General features: G+C 41.5%; 1 protein-coding gene across 3 annotated transcripts in view; it reads right to left on the bottom strand.

The window, feature by feature from the left end:
- Positions 1-1,431: 1,431 nt before the first annotated feature.
- LOC311136860 (zinc finger protein aebp2-like) overlaps positions 1,432-14,944 on the bottom strand; it is a 62,532-nt gene continuing 49,019 nt past the window's right edge. For all 3 annotated transcript variants that reach the window (XM_084171159.1, XM_084171158.1, XM_084171160.1), the window contains exons 7-9: positions 4,675-4,788; positions 2,742-2,771; positions 1,432-2,642 (exon numbers count right to left, since the gene is read on the bottom strand). In XM_084171159.1, coding sequence (XP_084027285.1) covers positions 2,636-2,642; positions 2,742-2,771; positions 4,675-4,788 — 151 coding nt within the window. In that variant the 3' untranslated portion in view covers positions 1,432-2,635. The remainder of the gene's footprint in view (positions 2,643-2,741; positions 2,772-4,674; positions 4,789-14,944) is intronic.

Below are 14,944 nucleotides of genomic sequence, written 5' to 3'. Positions count from 1 at the left end.
TCCAACAAGGCTTTTCCTAGAACGGAACAGCCAGCCATGACAGCGGTGTCCTTAAAAGATACCATTGTTTGGGTCTTCTCAAACTATGATGTTCTCAAGAAGACACAGAAAGGATTGTAATAATTGTTTATCCTAAAGACTAACTCATAAATTCTAAACTATATTTCACTATGTGATCATTCTCTTCCTACCAGACATTTCTGATACAATCCGGACTTCTTCTAGCTTTAAATTCATTTGGTCCCGAATGGATTGTGTTGTTTTTATGTTTTCTATATTATCTGTGACTATATCATTCCAATTGGTGATTATGGGTCCCTCTGGTGTGTTAAATTACACTTTGATGTACAATGGTCGAGAAAAGTGGGGTAGTGTCAGTTTAGTCTATTCTAGCGGTAACACACATAACTCTAGAAGAGATGGGGTTCAATCCCCTTTTCTTCAACCCTACACCTCATCTGTCTTCCTCTCATTTAGTATTTTATTGTTTCATTAGGATTGATACAATGATGACATTTTCATCACTCTATCTATCCTAATAAAACAATAGCATACAAAAGGGGAGTGGAATTCTGTTCGCCTTTTTTTTATGAGAAAAAACCCATCCCCCTTCCTTGTATAAACGCATACAAGAAAGGGGGACGGGTTTTTTCTCATTAAAAAAGGGGAACAGAATTCCACTCCCCTTTTGTATCTTATTGTTTATACATGTAGGGGATTACTGTTTGAGTTATTGTTGACTTCCTGGTGACTGCTCAGATCCGAGAACATTAATTGGCGGTGAGTGAGGGTCAGAGTACAGGGCTGTGATCATAACATAGAGATGTCTGGTCTCATTCTGCCCTCTGAACGGACCACACCGGACCACACCTAGCCACATGCCAAATACAGGTATTCTTTAACACTGACATTCATAATTAATGTTCAGAGGTGTACCAATTGGCCCTGCCACAGCTGAACGACCCCCAAGCTTATTTCCCATCACTGAGTTGTTTGTTCAATAACCTGACCCAGTCAGTGGTACATGACAGATGCGCACACACACACGACAAAGGGGGGGGGGGGGATGATGACTAGTATGTACAGTACAGAGTTGTACTGCTGCTGTACTATGGTGGGGTCAGTCAGACATGTGGAATATGACCGGGCTGCCTCTCCTCTCTCTCTTGCCTCTCTTCCCATACCTCTCCTGCCTCCTCTGGCCTGTAGATAATGAGTAGTTGAGTGGAGTGAGCGAATAGACTTTGAGTCTGTGACTGTCAGCTTGGTTGATGGGAATGGGAAGACTGAGTGATGATGCAACAGCCCTGCCTATCCCTCCTCTGGATAAAGAGGACAGCCAGACACACAAACACACAGGTGCGAGCTGCAATAGTTAGTGCCGTTCAACAAGATCCTTTACCCTCTTTCTATATTTTTTTCTGTTTTATTGCTGATATATTCCACTTTCAACAGTTACGACATACAGAGAAAAATTTAGTTTACAAGTCCTCATATGAATGTTGAACTGTATACATACACATGGTAAATAATCTATAATAATAATAACACAAATAATGTATTACCATACTCATGAATTAGCCATGCCTTGGGGTTAGGGAGTTCTAGTTAACACTAATGTAGTTAGTGGTCACAGGTGCTAGAAGGTTAGAGGTCATACGCCAATGTACACGTCTGTATCGATCGGTTTCCACAGCCACAAAGTCAAAATTGGCTATATCGTAAAACTTAATGAAAACAAAAATGAGCTTTTTGGTCTTAATTTAAGGTTAGGGTTGGGCATAAGTTTAGCAGTGTGGTTAAGGTTAGGGTTAAGGTTAGGTTTAAAATCACATTTTAAGAAGATCAATTGTAGAAATGGGCGGGGTTTATTACTTTGTGGCTGTGGTAACTAGTGACGATAGTATCTATCAAATTGTTGAGAACAGCAAGAGAGCCCAAGAATAAGCACTGTCATGCAATAATGGGTAGCCTATACAAGTCATCATTACCATTATCCCCATTTTATCATAATCATCAGAGACATTATGAACATTATATGGACTGATGAACTGATTATTTAATTTGACATAATTTCAACAATAATAGCCGACAAAAAGAGCTTTCACAATTACACATTCGCTTAAAAATAAAACATTCACAATAAACTACAGTATTGCATGGTATAAAAATAACTTACAAATCTGCAAAAATATTTACAAGATTAACAGTCTACAAAAAATGTTGTATGCTACTTTCTACACAATTCAACTATTTATTTACGCAGTTGTGTATAACAACCAAACCATAGTTTTAGTAGTACATTTAAAATCCTCTATACATGTTTTTCTTTTCAAGTTCAGCACTTAATATAAACATTCATTACCTTTTTAAAGAACAGAACCATTTTAAAAGGTTAAACCACATTCACTGCAGACTGATGCAGTGGTGGGTTTAAAAATACAGAGGAAGGAGGAAACATTCTCTTCTCTACCCAGGAAAAGGAGAAAAGGGATGCAACATCTGCCCTCTGTCCAGGGTCCCTTCTGCTAGTCTCCTCTCCTCCTTTCAAGGAACGACAGATGTAGAGGCTCCCATTTAGACCCTAAGAACAGGAGTTCTTCCCTTCTGTAGTCCTCTGTCCACAGAATCATCTTTACAGACTGAAAATGAAAAAGATGTGAGATTGTAAATATGACCTCACCAGTAGTTTCAGACTGTAGGGACAATGACAGGATCAGCTCTTGATATGTAATGCTTACCTTCGCTTCAGCCGCTTCTGTGGTAACGCTCTGAGGAAACATAATAGACCGTATGTGAAGACATTAACATTTTAGTAATTTAGCAGACGTTCTTATCCAGAGCGACTTACAGTAGTGAGTACATACATTTTCATACTGGCCCCCCGTGGGAATGGAACACACAACCCTGGTATTGCAAGTGCCATGCTCTACCAAGTGAGCCGTGTGTGTGTGTGTGTGTGTGTGTGTGTGTGTGTGTGTGTGTGTGTGTGTGTGTGTGTGTGTACGTACGTACGTACTAATGTCACATAGTATGAGTGTGCCTGATAAAGACAGAGTCAGACCGGGGGTTATCCAGGAAATACTGGATTATAAAATCCTTCACATCCATTGGGCGGCTATTCAGATATCCATTGTCCGGCATTCTTTTTTTCTGTTGAGCCATCATGCAAAGTTAAAATCATCAGTACCTGCCCCCTCTCTCCCTAAAATGGCCAGGACAGGACTGGAGCCGTGCCTCTGTTGCGTGCCATATATTTCCTCATTTATGACCGTTTTGTTATTTTAGGCACATTGTTTCAGTAATAATTTTCACTCTTTTATGGCAGGTCATAAACTTAACCTTTTTTCCATTACCTTGCCATGGCTATGGAAGTACAGTGCAGTGAAGGATAGCCCTGCCCTGCACAGTGCTGCAGAGATTTGAATATAATGGATACTATGAGGGGGATTCAAGCTGCTAGCCTGGTCACTCTGGGCTATAGTGCCTTCAGGTCTTAGCCAAGGCCACTTGACCATGCATTTTCATGGTGAACCTTGCCCCTAGTCCTGATGGCAGGGTGCTTATACCCCACCTCATATTCCTCTCCAGCTTTAACTGCAGCCAATAGCGTTGGAGAAGGCTGGGACAGCTTTTATGAGCGTAGGAGGATACCTGCCTCTTCACATTCAGAGAACACACATCTCACAATGGAAATGGCAGTTTCATAACCGCTTCTCTTTTTGGGCTTGACATCATTTTTCTATTGATGAGCAGTGTGTTTGTGAAGAGGCTCAGTGTTTCTTCCCAACCTGGGTTTCTAGAGGGAAGTCAAGGGTTGGCACCACCTGGTTGGTAGAAGGACTGTGCAGAGAGAAGGCAGAGAGAAAGCACAGAGCACGGACAGGGGCCTTTCTATGGCCACTCAGAGCTTATGGTTTTAAGGTACACAAAAAGTATGTGGAAACCTGCTTGTTGAACATCTCATTCCAAAATCATGGGCATTAATATGGAGTTGGTCCCCCCATTGCTGCTATAACAGCCTCCACTCTTCTGGGAAGGCTTTCCACTAGATGTTGGAACATTGCTGCGGAGACTTCCATTCAGCCACAAGAGCATTAGTGAGGTCGGGCACTGATGTTGGGCGACTAGGCCTGGCTCGCAGTCAGTGTTCCAATTCATCCCAAAGGTGTTCGATGGGGTTGAAGTCAGGGCTCTGTGCAGGCCAGTCAAGTTCTTCCACACCGTTCTCGACAAACAATTTCTGTACAGACCTCGCTTTGTGCACGGGGGCATTGTCATTCTGAAACCAGTGGAGGCTGCTAAGGGGAGGACGGCTCATAATAATGACTGGAATGGAGTAAATGGAATGGTATCAAACACATCAAAGACGTGGTTTCCATGTGGTTGATGCCATTCCATTGACTCCATTCCAGCCATTATTATGAACCGTCCTCCCCTCAGCAGCCTCCACTGGCTGAAACAGGAAAGGGCCTTCCCCAGATGGCGTGGTTCATGACTCCAGAGAATGCGATTTTATACACCTGTCAGCAACGGTGTGGCTGAAATAGCCGAATCCATTAATTTGGAGGGGTGTCCACATGCTTTTGGCCATGTAGTGTACTTTATTTTGGGGGCATCCAGATTTTATTCTGATCACAACTTATTGATCAACACACGCACACAGGTACTGACCTGTAGATGTTGGGGTCTAGTAGCATAGCGGTGTCCTGTGGTAGCTGGGATAAGTGAACCACTTTGGTCTTCAGCTGAGAACGCTCTGTTTCGTTCACCCACACATCAGGCAGGCTGCAGGACAACACACAAACACAGAGGGAGAGAGACACAGAACATATGGTCAGAGCATGGGCTTTGTCAGAACATGTGGTCAGAGAAAAAGAGAGAGAGGGGGAGAAGGAGAGAGGGGGTGAGGGGGAGAGAGATGTTAAGCAGGGAAGAGGAGAGGAGAGAGAGAAAGAGAGGGAGGGAGGGAGGGAGGGAGGGAGGGAGGGAGGGAGGGAGAGAGAGATGGCAAGGGACGAGGGGGGATCTCCACTAACTGAAGATAATTGTATGGATTATTTTTCTATTAATATTGTAAAATTAACAGCTGTACAGAAAGACTCATATGAAGGCCAAATTACAGAGGAGTAACTTCTTGATGCAATTAAAGCCTTTATGTCCGGGAAGACAGTGGAGGTATACCAAACCTTTTTGATATACTCAGAGGACCGTTATTAGCATGTTTTAACCACTCCTATATAAATGGTTGATTATCAGACACTCAACAAGGAGGTCTGATTTCATTACTCCTGAAACAGGATCCAAGTGGTAAATATAAAGATCTAGTCCATTGAAAGAATTGGATGCCTCTTATGTTTCAGTGTTGTGATCCAAAAATTAGAGCAAAATGCATAGCGCATAAAAATAAAACGGTATTGTCGGATAATATTAATCCAAATCAGACAGGTTTTTTACATGGATGATACATTGGAGACAATATAAGACAAGTACTGGAAACAATAGAACACTACGAAAAATCTGGGAAACCAGGCCTGGTATTCATAGCTGACTTTGAAAAGGCTTTCGATAAAGTACAACTGGAGTTTATATATAAATGCCTGGAATATTTCAATTTTGGAGAATCTCTTTTAAAATGGGTTAAAGTTATGTATAGTAACTCTAGGTGTAAAATAGTAAATAATGGCTACTTCTCAGAAAGTTTTAAACTGTCAAGAGGAGTAAAACAAGGTTGTCCACTATCGGCATATCTATTCATTATTGGCATCGAAATGTTCGCTGTTAAAATCAGATCCAACAATAATATCAAGGGGTTAGAAATCCAGGGCTTAAAAACAAAAGGTGTCATTGTACGCTGATGATTCATGTTTTCTTTTCAATCCAAAATGTGGATCCCTCCACAGCCTCAGAGGATCTAGATACTTGTTCTAACCTCTCTGGATTACAACCAAATTATGATAAGTGTACTATATTATGTATTGGATCACAAAAAAATACAACTTTTACATTACCGAGTAGTTTACCAATAAAATGGTCTGATGTGGACTTTTGCCTTGCAAAAGTATTCATCCCCCTTGGCGTTTTTCCTATCTTGTTGCATTACAACCTGTAATTTAAATGGATTTTTATTTGGATTTCATGTAATGGACATACACAAAATAGTCCAAATTGGTGAAGTGAAAGGAAAAAAATAACCTGTTTAAAAAATATATATAACGGAAAAGTGGTGTATTCACCCCCTTTGCTATGAAGCCCCTAAATAAGATCTGGTGCAACCAATTACCTTCAGAAGTCACATAATTAGTTAAATAAAGTCCACCTGGGTGCAATCTATGTGTCACATGATCTGTCACATAATCTCAGTATATATACACCTGTTCTGAAAGGCCCCAGAGTCTGCAACACCACTAAGCAAGGGGCACCACCAAGCAAGCGGCACCATGAAGACCAAGGAGCTCTCCAAACAGGTCAGGGACAAAGTTGTGGAGAAGTACAGATCAGGGTTGGGTTATAAAAAAATATCCGAAATTTTGAACATCCCACAGAGCACCCATAAATCCATTATTAAAAAATTGAAATTATATGGCACCACAACAAACCTGCCAAGAGAGGGCTGCCCACCAAAACTCACGGACCAAGCAAGGAGGGCATAAATCAGAGTAGCAACAAAGAGACCAAAGATAACCCTGAAGGAGCTGCAAAGCTCCACAGCGGATATTGAATGTTCTGTCCATAGGACCACTTTAAGCCGTACACTCCACAGAGTGGCCAGAAAAAAGCCATTGCTTAAAGAAAAAAAAAAAGCTAACACGTTTGGTGTTCGCCAAAAGGCATGTGGGAGACTCCCCAAACATATGGAAGAAGGTACTCTGGTCAGATGAGCTTTTTGGCCATCAGGAAAAACGCTATGTCTGGCTCAAACCCAACACCTCTAATCACCCCGAGAACACCATCCCCACAGTGAAGCATAGTGGTGGCAGCATCATGCTGTGGGGATGTTTTTCATCGGCATGGACTGGGAAACTGGTCAGAATTGAAGGAATGATGGATGCTGCTAAATACAGGGAAATTCTTGAGGGAAACCTGTTTCAGTCTTCCAGAGATTTGAGACTGGGACGGCGGTTCACCTTCCGGCAGGACAATGACCCTAAGCATACTGCTAAAGCAACACTCGAGTGGTTTAAGGGGAAACATTTAAATGTCTTGGAATGGCCTAGTCAAAGCCCAGACCTCAATCCAATTGAGAATCTGTGGTATGACTTAAACATTGCTGTACACCAGCGGAACCCATCCAACTTGAAGGAGCTGGAGCAGTGTTGCTTTAAAGAATGGGCAAAAATCCCAGTGGCTGGATGTGCCAAGCTTATAGAGACATACCCCAAGAGACTTGCAGCTGTCATTGCTGCAAAAGGTGGCTCTACAAGGTATTGTAGATATTTGTAAATATTTTGCATCTTCAAAGTGGTAGGCATGTTGTGTAAATCAAATGATACAAACCCCCAAAAAATCTATTTTAATTCCAGGTTGTAAGGCAACAAAATAGGAAAAATGGCAAGGGTGGTGAATACTTTCGCAAGCCACTGTACTTGGTATACATATCCCGAAATAAAGAAATTATCTCACGCCATTCAATTTTTATAGAAAGTTAGCAAAAATAGATACGATCTTGCTACCATGGAAAGGAAAATATCAATCAATCAATCAATTTTTATTTATAAAGCCCCTTTTACATCAGCAGATGTCAGTGCTATACAGAAACCCAGCCTAAAACCCCAAACAGCAAGTAATGCAGATGTATTTGTGGAATAATCACCCTGATTAACTCTTTAGTCATATAATTATATAATAATAATAATATGCCATTTAGCAGACGTTTTTATCCAAAGCGACTTACAGTCATGCGTGCATAATTTTATTTTTTTTGTGTATGGGTGGTCCCGGGGATCGAACCCACTACCCTAGCGTTACAAGCACCGTGCTCTACCAGCTGAGCTACAGAGGACCACGTTACATATCCCAGTTCACTGATTTGCTTATGGTCTTGCCTACACCTAGCGCCCTGTTCTTAAAAATTATATGAGCAAAAAATATTCACTTTTATTTGGAATGGCAAGCCAGACAAAATTAAGAGGGCCTATTTATATAATTAATATGAATTTGGAGGGCAGAAATGATTAAATATTAAAGCATTAGACCTCTCACTAAAGGCGTCAGTCATACAAAAGTTGTACATAAATCCGAACTGGTTCTCTAGCAAATTAGTAAGAATGTCTCACCCCATGTTCAAGAATTGCCTTTTTTCCTTTATTCAGATTTTGGTTATTTGAACATGAAATAATCTCCAAAATATCACAATTTTTAAAACAAGCCATAGAAAGTTGGTTGCAATTTCAGTTTAATCCACCAGAAAAGACAAATAATACAACAAATATTGTTGTTAAACTCAAATATACTAATTGATTAAAAAAAATAAAAAAATAGATAACATTTTTAGAAAAAGGTATAATCTTTGTAAATTATATCATAAATAGAACTGGTGGAGTAATGTCAGACATGCAGCTAACAAAAACATATGGAAATGTCTGCTCTACTCAAAATTACAACCAACTAAATCAATGTATGACAGCCATTCCATTCTAGTGTCTGTTGAATTCCAACACAGGCACACCTCATTCTACTGAATTAGGTACTGATTAGGTGATCACATGAACCAAATCTTATTTAACGAGGAAAAGTATAAAAACCACTGCTGTGGTCATCACTATCCTCTTGCAATAGGACCAGCTGGATGGCAAAAATAGTGGTAATAGTACCTCAAAAGTAATATTAATCAAAAAATAACTATTGACCATGCCAAAAGAGTTGAAAAGGAAAGTTTTGAGTGAGGAAAAGAAGGGTTCAATTCTGGCTTTACAGGCAGAGGGATACAGTGAGCATCAGATTGTTTCCATCGTTAAAATTTCAAAGACGGCGGTTCATAAGAACAAGGTCAAGCAGCAGACATTGGAGACAACAAAGCTACAGACCGGCAGAGGGCGAAATCGACTCCCTACTGACCGGGATGACCGCCAACTCATTCGAATGTCACTCAACAACCGTAGGATGACATCAAGTGACCTACAAAAAGAATGGCAAACGGCAGCTGGGGTGAATGAGAAGCAATGAGAAACAAAGAAGAGCCAGGCTGAGGTTTGCAAAAGACCATAAGGATTGGAGGACTGGAGTAAGGTCATCTTCTTTGATGAGTCCAATTTTCAGCTTTGCCCAACACCTGGTCGTCTAATGGTTAGACGGAGACCTGGAGAGGCCTACAAGCCACAGTGTCTCGCACCCACTGTGAAATTTGGTGGAGGATCGGTGATGATCTGGGGGTGCTTCAGCAAGGCTGGAATCGGGCAGATTTGTCTTTGTGAAGGACGCATGAATCAAGCCACGTACAAGGTTGTCCTGGAAGAAAACTTGCTTCCTTTTTGCTCTGACATTGTTCCCCAACTCTGAGAATTGGTTTTTCCAGCACGACAATGCGCCATACCACACAGCCAGGTCAATCAAGGTGTGGATGGAGGACCACCAGATCAAGACCCTGTCATGGCCAGCCCAATCTCCAGACCTGAACCCCATTGAAAACTTCTGGAATGTGATCAAGAGGAAGATGGATGGTCACAAGCCATCAAACAAAGCCAAGCTGCTTGAATTTTTGCATGTGAAAGACTGGTGGAGAGCATGCCAAGACGCATGAAAGCTGTGATTTAAAATCAGGGTTATTCCACCAAATATTGATTTCTGAACTCTTCCTAAGTTAAAACATTACTATTGTGTTGTTTAAATATGAACGTGAACTTATTTTCTTTGCTTTAATCGAGGTTTGACAACACTGCATCTTTTTTGTTCTTTTGACCAGTTGTCATTTTCTGCAAATAAATGCTGTAAAATACAATATTTTTATTTGGAATTTAGGAGAAATGTTGTCAGTAGTTTATAGAATAAAACAAAAATGTAATTTTTATCCAAACACATACCTATAAATAGCAAAACCAAAGAAATAGATAATTTTGCAGTGGTCTCTAAATTTTTTCTGCAGCTGTAATTGCAGCATTACCGCAAAAATGGAAGAGGCAAGTGGAAGGGAGAAAAAGTAAGGAACTTGTCTGCATTAAAGACCAAAATTGGTTAAAGAAAATTGTGATAAATAAAAAAGTATACCAGTTTTATTTAAGGACCAAAAAATGGACAGCTGTGCCATATAGATTGCAAAATAGTTGGGAAGAGATTTTCGATGTACCGATTCCATGGCACATGGTTTATGAACTCACTCGCAAAATGACGCCGGATTTCAAACTTAGAATTTTTCAATTTAAATTATTATACAAAAATTCTTGCAACCGATAGAATGTTATATAGACTGCTCAAAAAAATAAAGGGAACACTTAAACAACACAATGTAACTCCAAGTCAATCACACTTCTGTGAAATCAACCTGTCCACTTAGGAAGCAACACTGATTGACAATACATTTCATGCTGTTGTGCAAATGGAATAGACAACAGGTGGAAATTATAGGCAATTAGCAAGACACCCCCAATAAAGAAGTGGTTCTGCAGGTGGTGACCACAGACCACTTCTCAGTTCCTATGCTTCCTGGCTGATGTTTTGGTCACTTTTGAATGCTGGCGGTGCATTCACTCTAGTGGTAGCATGAGACGGAGTCTACAACCCACACAAGTGGCTCAGGTAGTGCAGCTCCTCCAGGATGGCACATCAATGCGAGCTGTGGCAAGAAGGTTTGCTGTGTCTGTCAGCGTAGTGTCCAGAGCATGGAGGCGCTACCAGGAGACAGGCCAGTACATCAGGAGACGTGGAGGAGGCCGTAGGAGGGCAACAACCCAGCAGCAGGACCCCTACCTCCGCCTTTGTGCAAGGAGGAGCAGGATGAGCACTGCCAGAGCCCTGCAAAATGACCTCCAGCAGGCCACAAATGTGCATGTGTCTGCTCAAACGGTCAGAAACAGACTCCATGAGGGTGGTATGAGGGCCCGACGTCCACAGGTGGGGGTTGTGCTTACAGCCCAACACCGTGCAGGACGTTTGGCATTTGCCAGAGAACACCAAGATTGGCAAATTCACCACTGGCGCCCTGTGCTCTTCACAGATGAAAGCAGGTTCACACTGAGCATGTGACAGACGTGACAGAGTCTGGAGACGCCGTGGAGAACGTTCTGCTGCCTGCAACATCCTCCAGCATGACCGGTTTGGTGGTGGGTCAGTCATGGTGTGGGGTGGCATTTCTTTGGGGGGCCGCACAGCCCTCCATGTGCTCGCCAGAGGTAGCCTGACTGCCATTAGGTACCGAGATGAGATCCTCAGACCCCTTGTGAGACCATATGCTGGTGCGGTTGGCCCTCGGTTCCTCCTAATGCAAGACAATGCTAGACCTCATGTGGCTGGAGTGTGTCAGCAGTTCCTGCAAGAGGAAGGCATTGATGCTATGGACCGCCTGTTCCCCAGACCTAAATCCAATTGAGCACATCTGGGACATCATGTCTCGCTCCATCAACCAACGCCACATTGCACCACAGACTGTCCAGGAGTTGGAGGATGCTTTAGTCCAGGTCTGGGAGGAGATCCCTCAGGAGACCATCCGCCACCTCATCAGGAGCATGCCCAGGCGTTGTAGGGAGGTCATACAGGCACGTGGAGGCCACACACACTACTGAGCCTCATTTTGACTTGTTTTAAGGACATTACAAGTTGGATCAGCCTGTAGTGTGGTTTTCCACTTTAATTTTGAGGGTGATAAATTTGATTTCCATTGATCATTTTTGTGTGATTTTGTTGTCAGCACATTCAACTATGTAAAGAAAAAAATATTTAATAAGATTATTTCATTCATTCAGATCTAGGATGTGTTGTTTAAGTGTTCCCTTTATTTTTTTGAGCAGTGTATATAGGGGATACAACCTTCCCAGCTCTGCAGATTTGATTTTGGTATTGTCCATATGTAGCTTGTTTTTGGTCACAGGTCCTGGAATGGCTGAAGAATTGCAACATTTACCTGGAGTTAACTCTGCAGATAGCACTACTGGGTGATTTAAAAAGTAATAGTCAATCGATCAATAGAAAGGTTCAGAACTTTTGTGAAACATCACAGCTCAGTTGAAAACTATATGGCAAATAGAAATCCAATATGGATGGTGTTAAGAGATAGATGGCAGGGGTTGAATGGAGCTGAAGGGTGGGACTAATAACAACAAGATAACTAATGTAAAATATACTGTGTCCGTAAAATGTATATACAGTGCATTCGGAAAGTATTCAGACCCCTAGACTTTTTCCACATTTTGTTATGTTATAGCCTTATTCTACAATGGATTAAATTGTCCCCACCCCAACAGGTTTTTAGACATTTTTGCAAATACTTATGTAAATAAGGTATCTGTTTTTATTTTGTTTAAATTTGCAAAAATGTCTAAAAACCTGTTTTCGCATTGTCATTATGGGGTATTATGTGTAGATTGATGAGGATATTTTATTTATTTAACCTTTTCACAGGTGAGTTCCAAATATCTCTAACGGTCGCCCCGTTGTTTTATGCACATGATGTCAAAATGCACTCAATGTCCCAAGATGTGATTGTTACGCAACAGGACAGTTAACACGCGCTGCCTGCCAGTTATCTCTAGGCTATGTTTCAACTTGTCAATTTAAAATTATTTTCGAACAAGTTTTATTTTCTAACAGTTTGAATCGAGGTGTGTTCCACCTCCTCATTAATTCACATAGAAGTAGCCCATTTCAGTGTTAAAGACAATTTATGATTGAGGCTTTACTGAACCGGACAAACTTCTCTCTTCGAGGAGAGCCCAAGCACGTCTCCACCAATGTTTCCGCAGATCAAGTATGCAGACAATTGCTCAGGCTTGCACGAATTGGCACATTGTCTAGCTGGCGCACGCATTGCCTTCCTTGTTGTTTTCCTTACAAATAATAACTTTGGACGTGTGCGTTCCTATCAAAGTAAGTGCCTTATTTTCTGTATATTGTGTTGTCGTTTCTACTGTAGCATACAGTTTGTATGTACAGTGGGGGAAAAAAGTATTTAGTCAGCCACCAATTGTGCAAGTTCTCCCACTTAAAAAGATGAGAGAGGCCTGTAATTTTCATCATAGGTACACGTCAACTATGACAGACAAATTGAGGAAAGAAATTCCAGAAAATCACATTGTAGGATTTTTAATGAATTTATTTGCAAATTATGGTGGAAAATAAGTATTTGGTCACCTACAAACAAGCAAGATTACTGGCTCTCACAGACCTGTAACTTCTTCTTTAAGAGGCTCCTCTGTCCTCCACTCGTTACCTGTATTAATCGCACCTGTTTGAACTTGTTATCAGTATAAAAGACACCTGTCCACAACCTCAAACAGTCACACTCCAAACTCCACTATGGCCAAGACCAAAGAGCTGTCAAAGGACACCAGAAACAAAATTGTAGACCTGCACCAGGCTGGGAAGACTGAATCTGCAATAGGTAAGCAGCTTGGTTTGAAGAAATCAACTGTGGGAGCAATTATTAGGAAATGGAAGACATACAAGGCCACTGATAATCTCCCTCGATCTGGGGCTCCACGCAAGATCTCACCCCGTGGGGTCAAAATGATCACAAGAACGGTGAGCAAAAATCCCAGAACCACACGGGGGGACCTAGTGAATGACCTGCAGAGAGCTGGGACCAAAGTAACAAAGCCTACCATCAGTAACACACTACGCCGCCAGGGACTCAAATCCTGCAGTGCCAGACGTGTCCCCCTGCTTAAGCCAGTACATGTCCAGGCCCGTCTGAAGTTTGCTAGAGTGCATTTGGATGATCCAGAAGAGGATTGGGAGAATGTCATATGGTCAGATGAAACCAAAATATAACTTTTTGGTAAAAACTCAACTCGTCGTGTTTGGAGGACAAAGAATGCTGAGTTGCATCCAAAGAACACCATACCTACTGTGAAGCATGGGGGTGGAAACATCATGCTTTGGGGCTTTTTCTGCAAAGGGACCAGGACGACTGATCCGTGTAAAGGAAAGAATGAATGGGGCCATGTATCGTGAGATTTTGAGTGAAAACCTCCTTCCATCAGCAAGGGCATTGAAGATGAAACGTGGCTGGGTCTTTCAGCATGACAATGATCCCAAACACACTGCCCGGGCAACGAAGGACTGGCTTCGTAAGAAGCATTTCAAGGTCCTGGAGTGGCCTAGCCAGTCTCCAGATCTCAACCCCATAGAAAATCTTTGGAGGGAGTTGAAAGTCTGTGTTGCCCAGCGACAGCCCCAAAACAATCACTGCTCTAGAGGAGATCTGCATGGAGGAATGGGCCAAAATACCAGCAACAGTGTGTGAAAACCTTGTGAAGACTTACAGAAAACGTTTGACCTGTGTCATTGCCAACAAAGGGTATATAACAATGTATTGAGAAACTTTTGTTATTGACCAAATACTTATTTTCCACCATAATTTGCAAATAAATTCATTAAAAATCCTACAATGTGATTTTCTGGATTTTTTTTTTCTCATTTTGTCTGTCATAGTTGACAGGCCTCTCTCATCTTTTTAAGTGGGAGAACTTGCACAATTTGTGGCTGACTAAATACTTTTTTTCCCCACTGTTTGTATGTTTTGTATGTATGGAGCATAATGTTTTCAAGTACTGGTGACAAGTAATGCATTCCGATTATTGCATAGATTGTAATGGACACCTATGATGTGTGTAAAATACTTTTTTGAAGGTTCTACTGATTATAATGAGCTAATGCTAAGCTGTTTGCCAGCTACAGTGAGTGAAAAAAAGTATTTGATCCCCTGCTGATTTTGTACGTTTGGCCACTGACAAAGAAATGATCAGTCTATAATTTTAATGGTAGGTTTATTTGAACAGTGAGAGACAGAATAACA

Source organism: Coregonus lavaretus, assembly GCF_964263955.1.
Source record: "Coregonus lavaretus genome assembly, chromosome: 11".
Taxonomy (NCBI): Eukaryota; Metazoa; Chordata; class Actinopteri; order Salmoniformes; family Salmonidae; genus Coregonus; species Coregonus lavaretus.
This window is presented reverse-complemented; position numbering and strand designations above follow the sequence as displayed.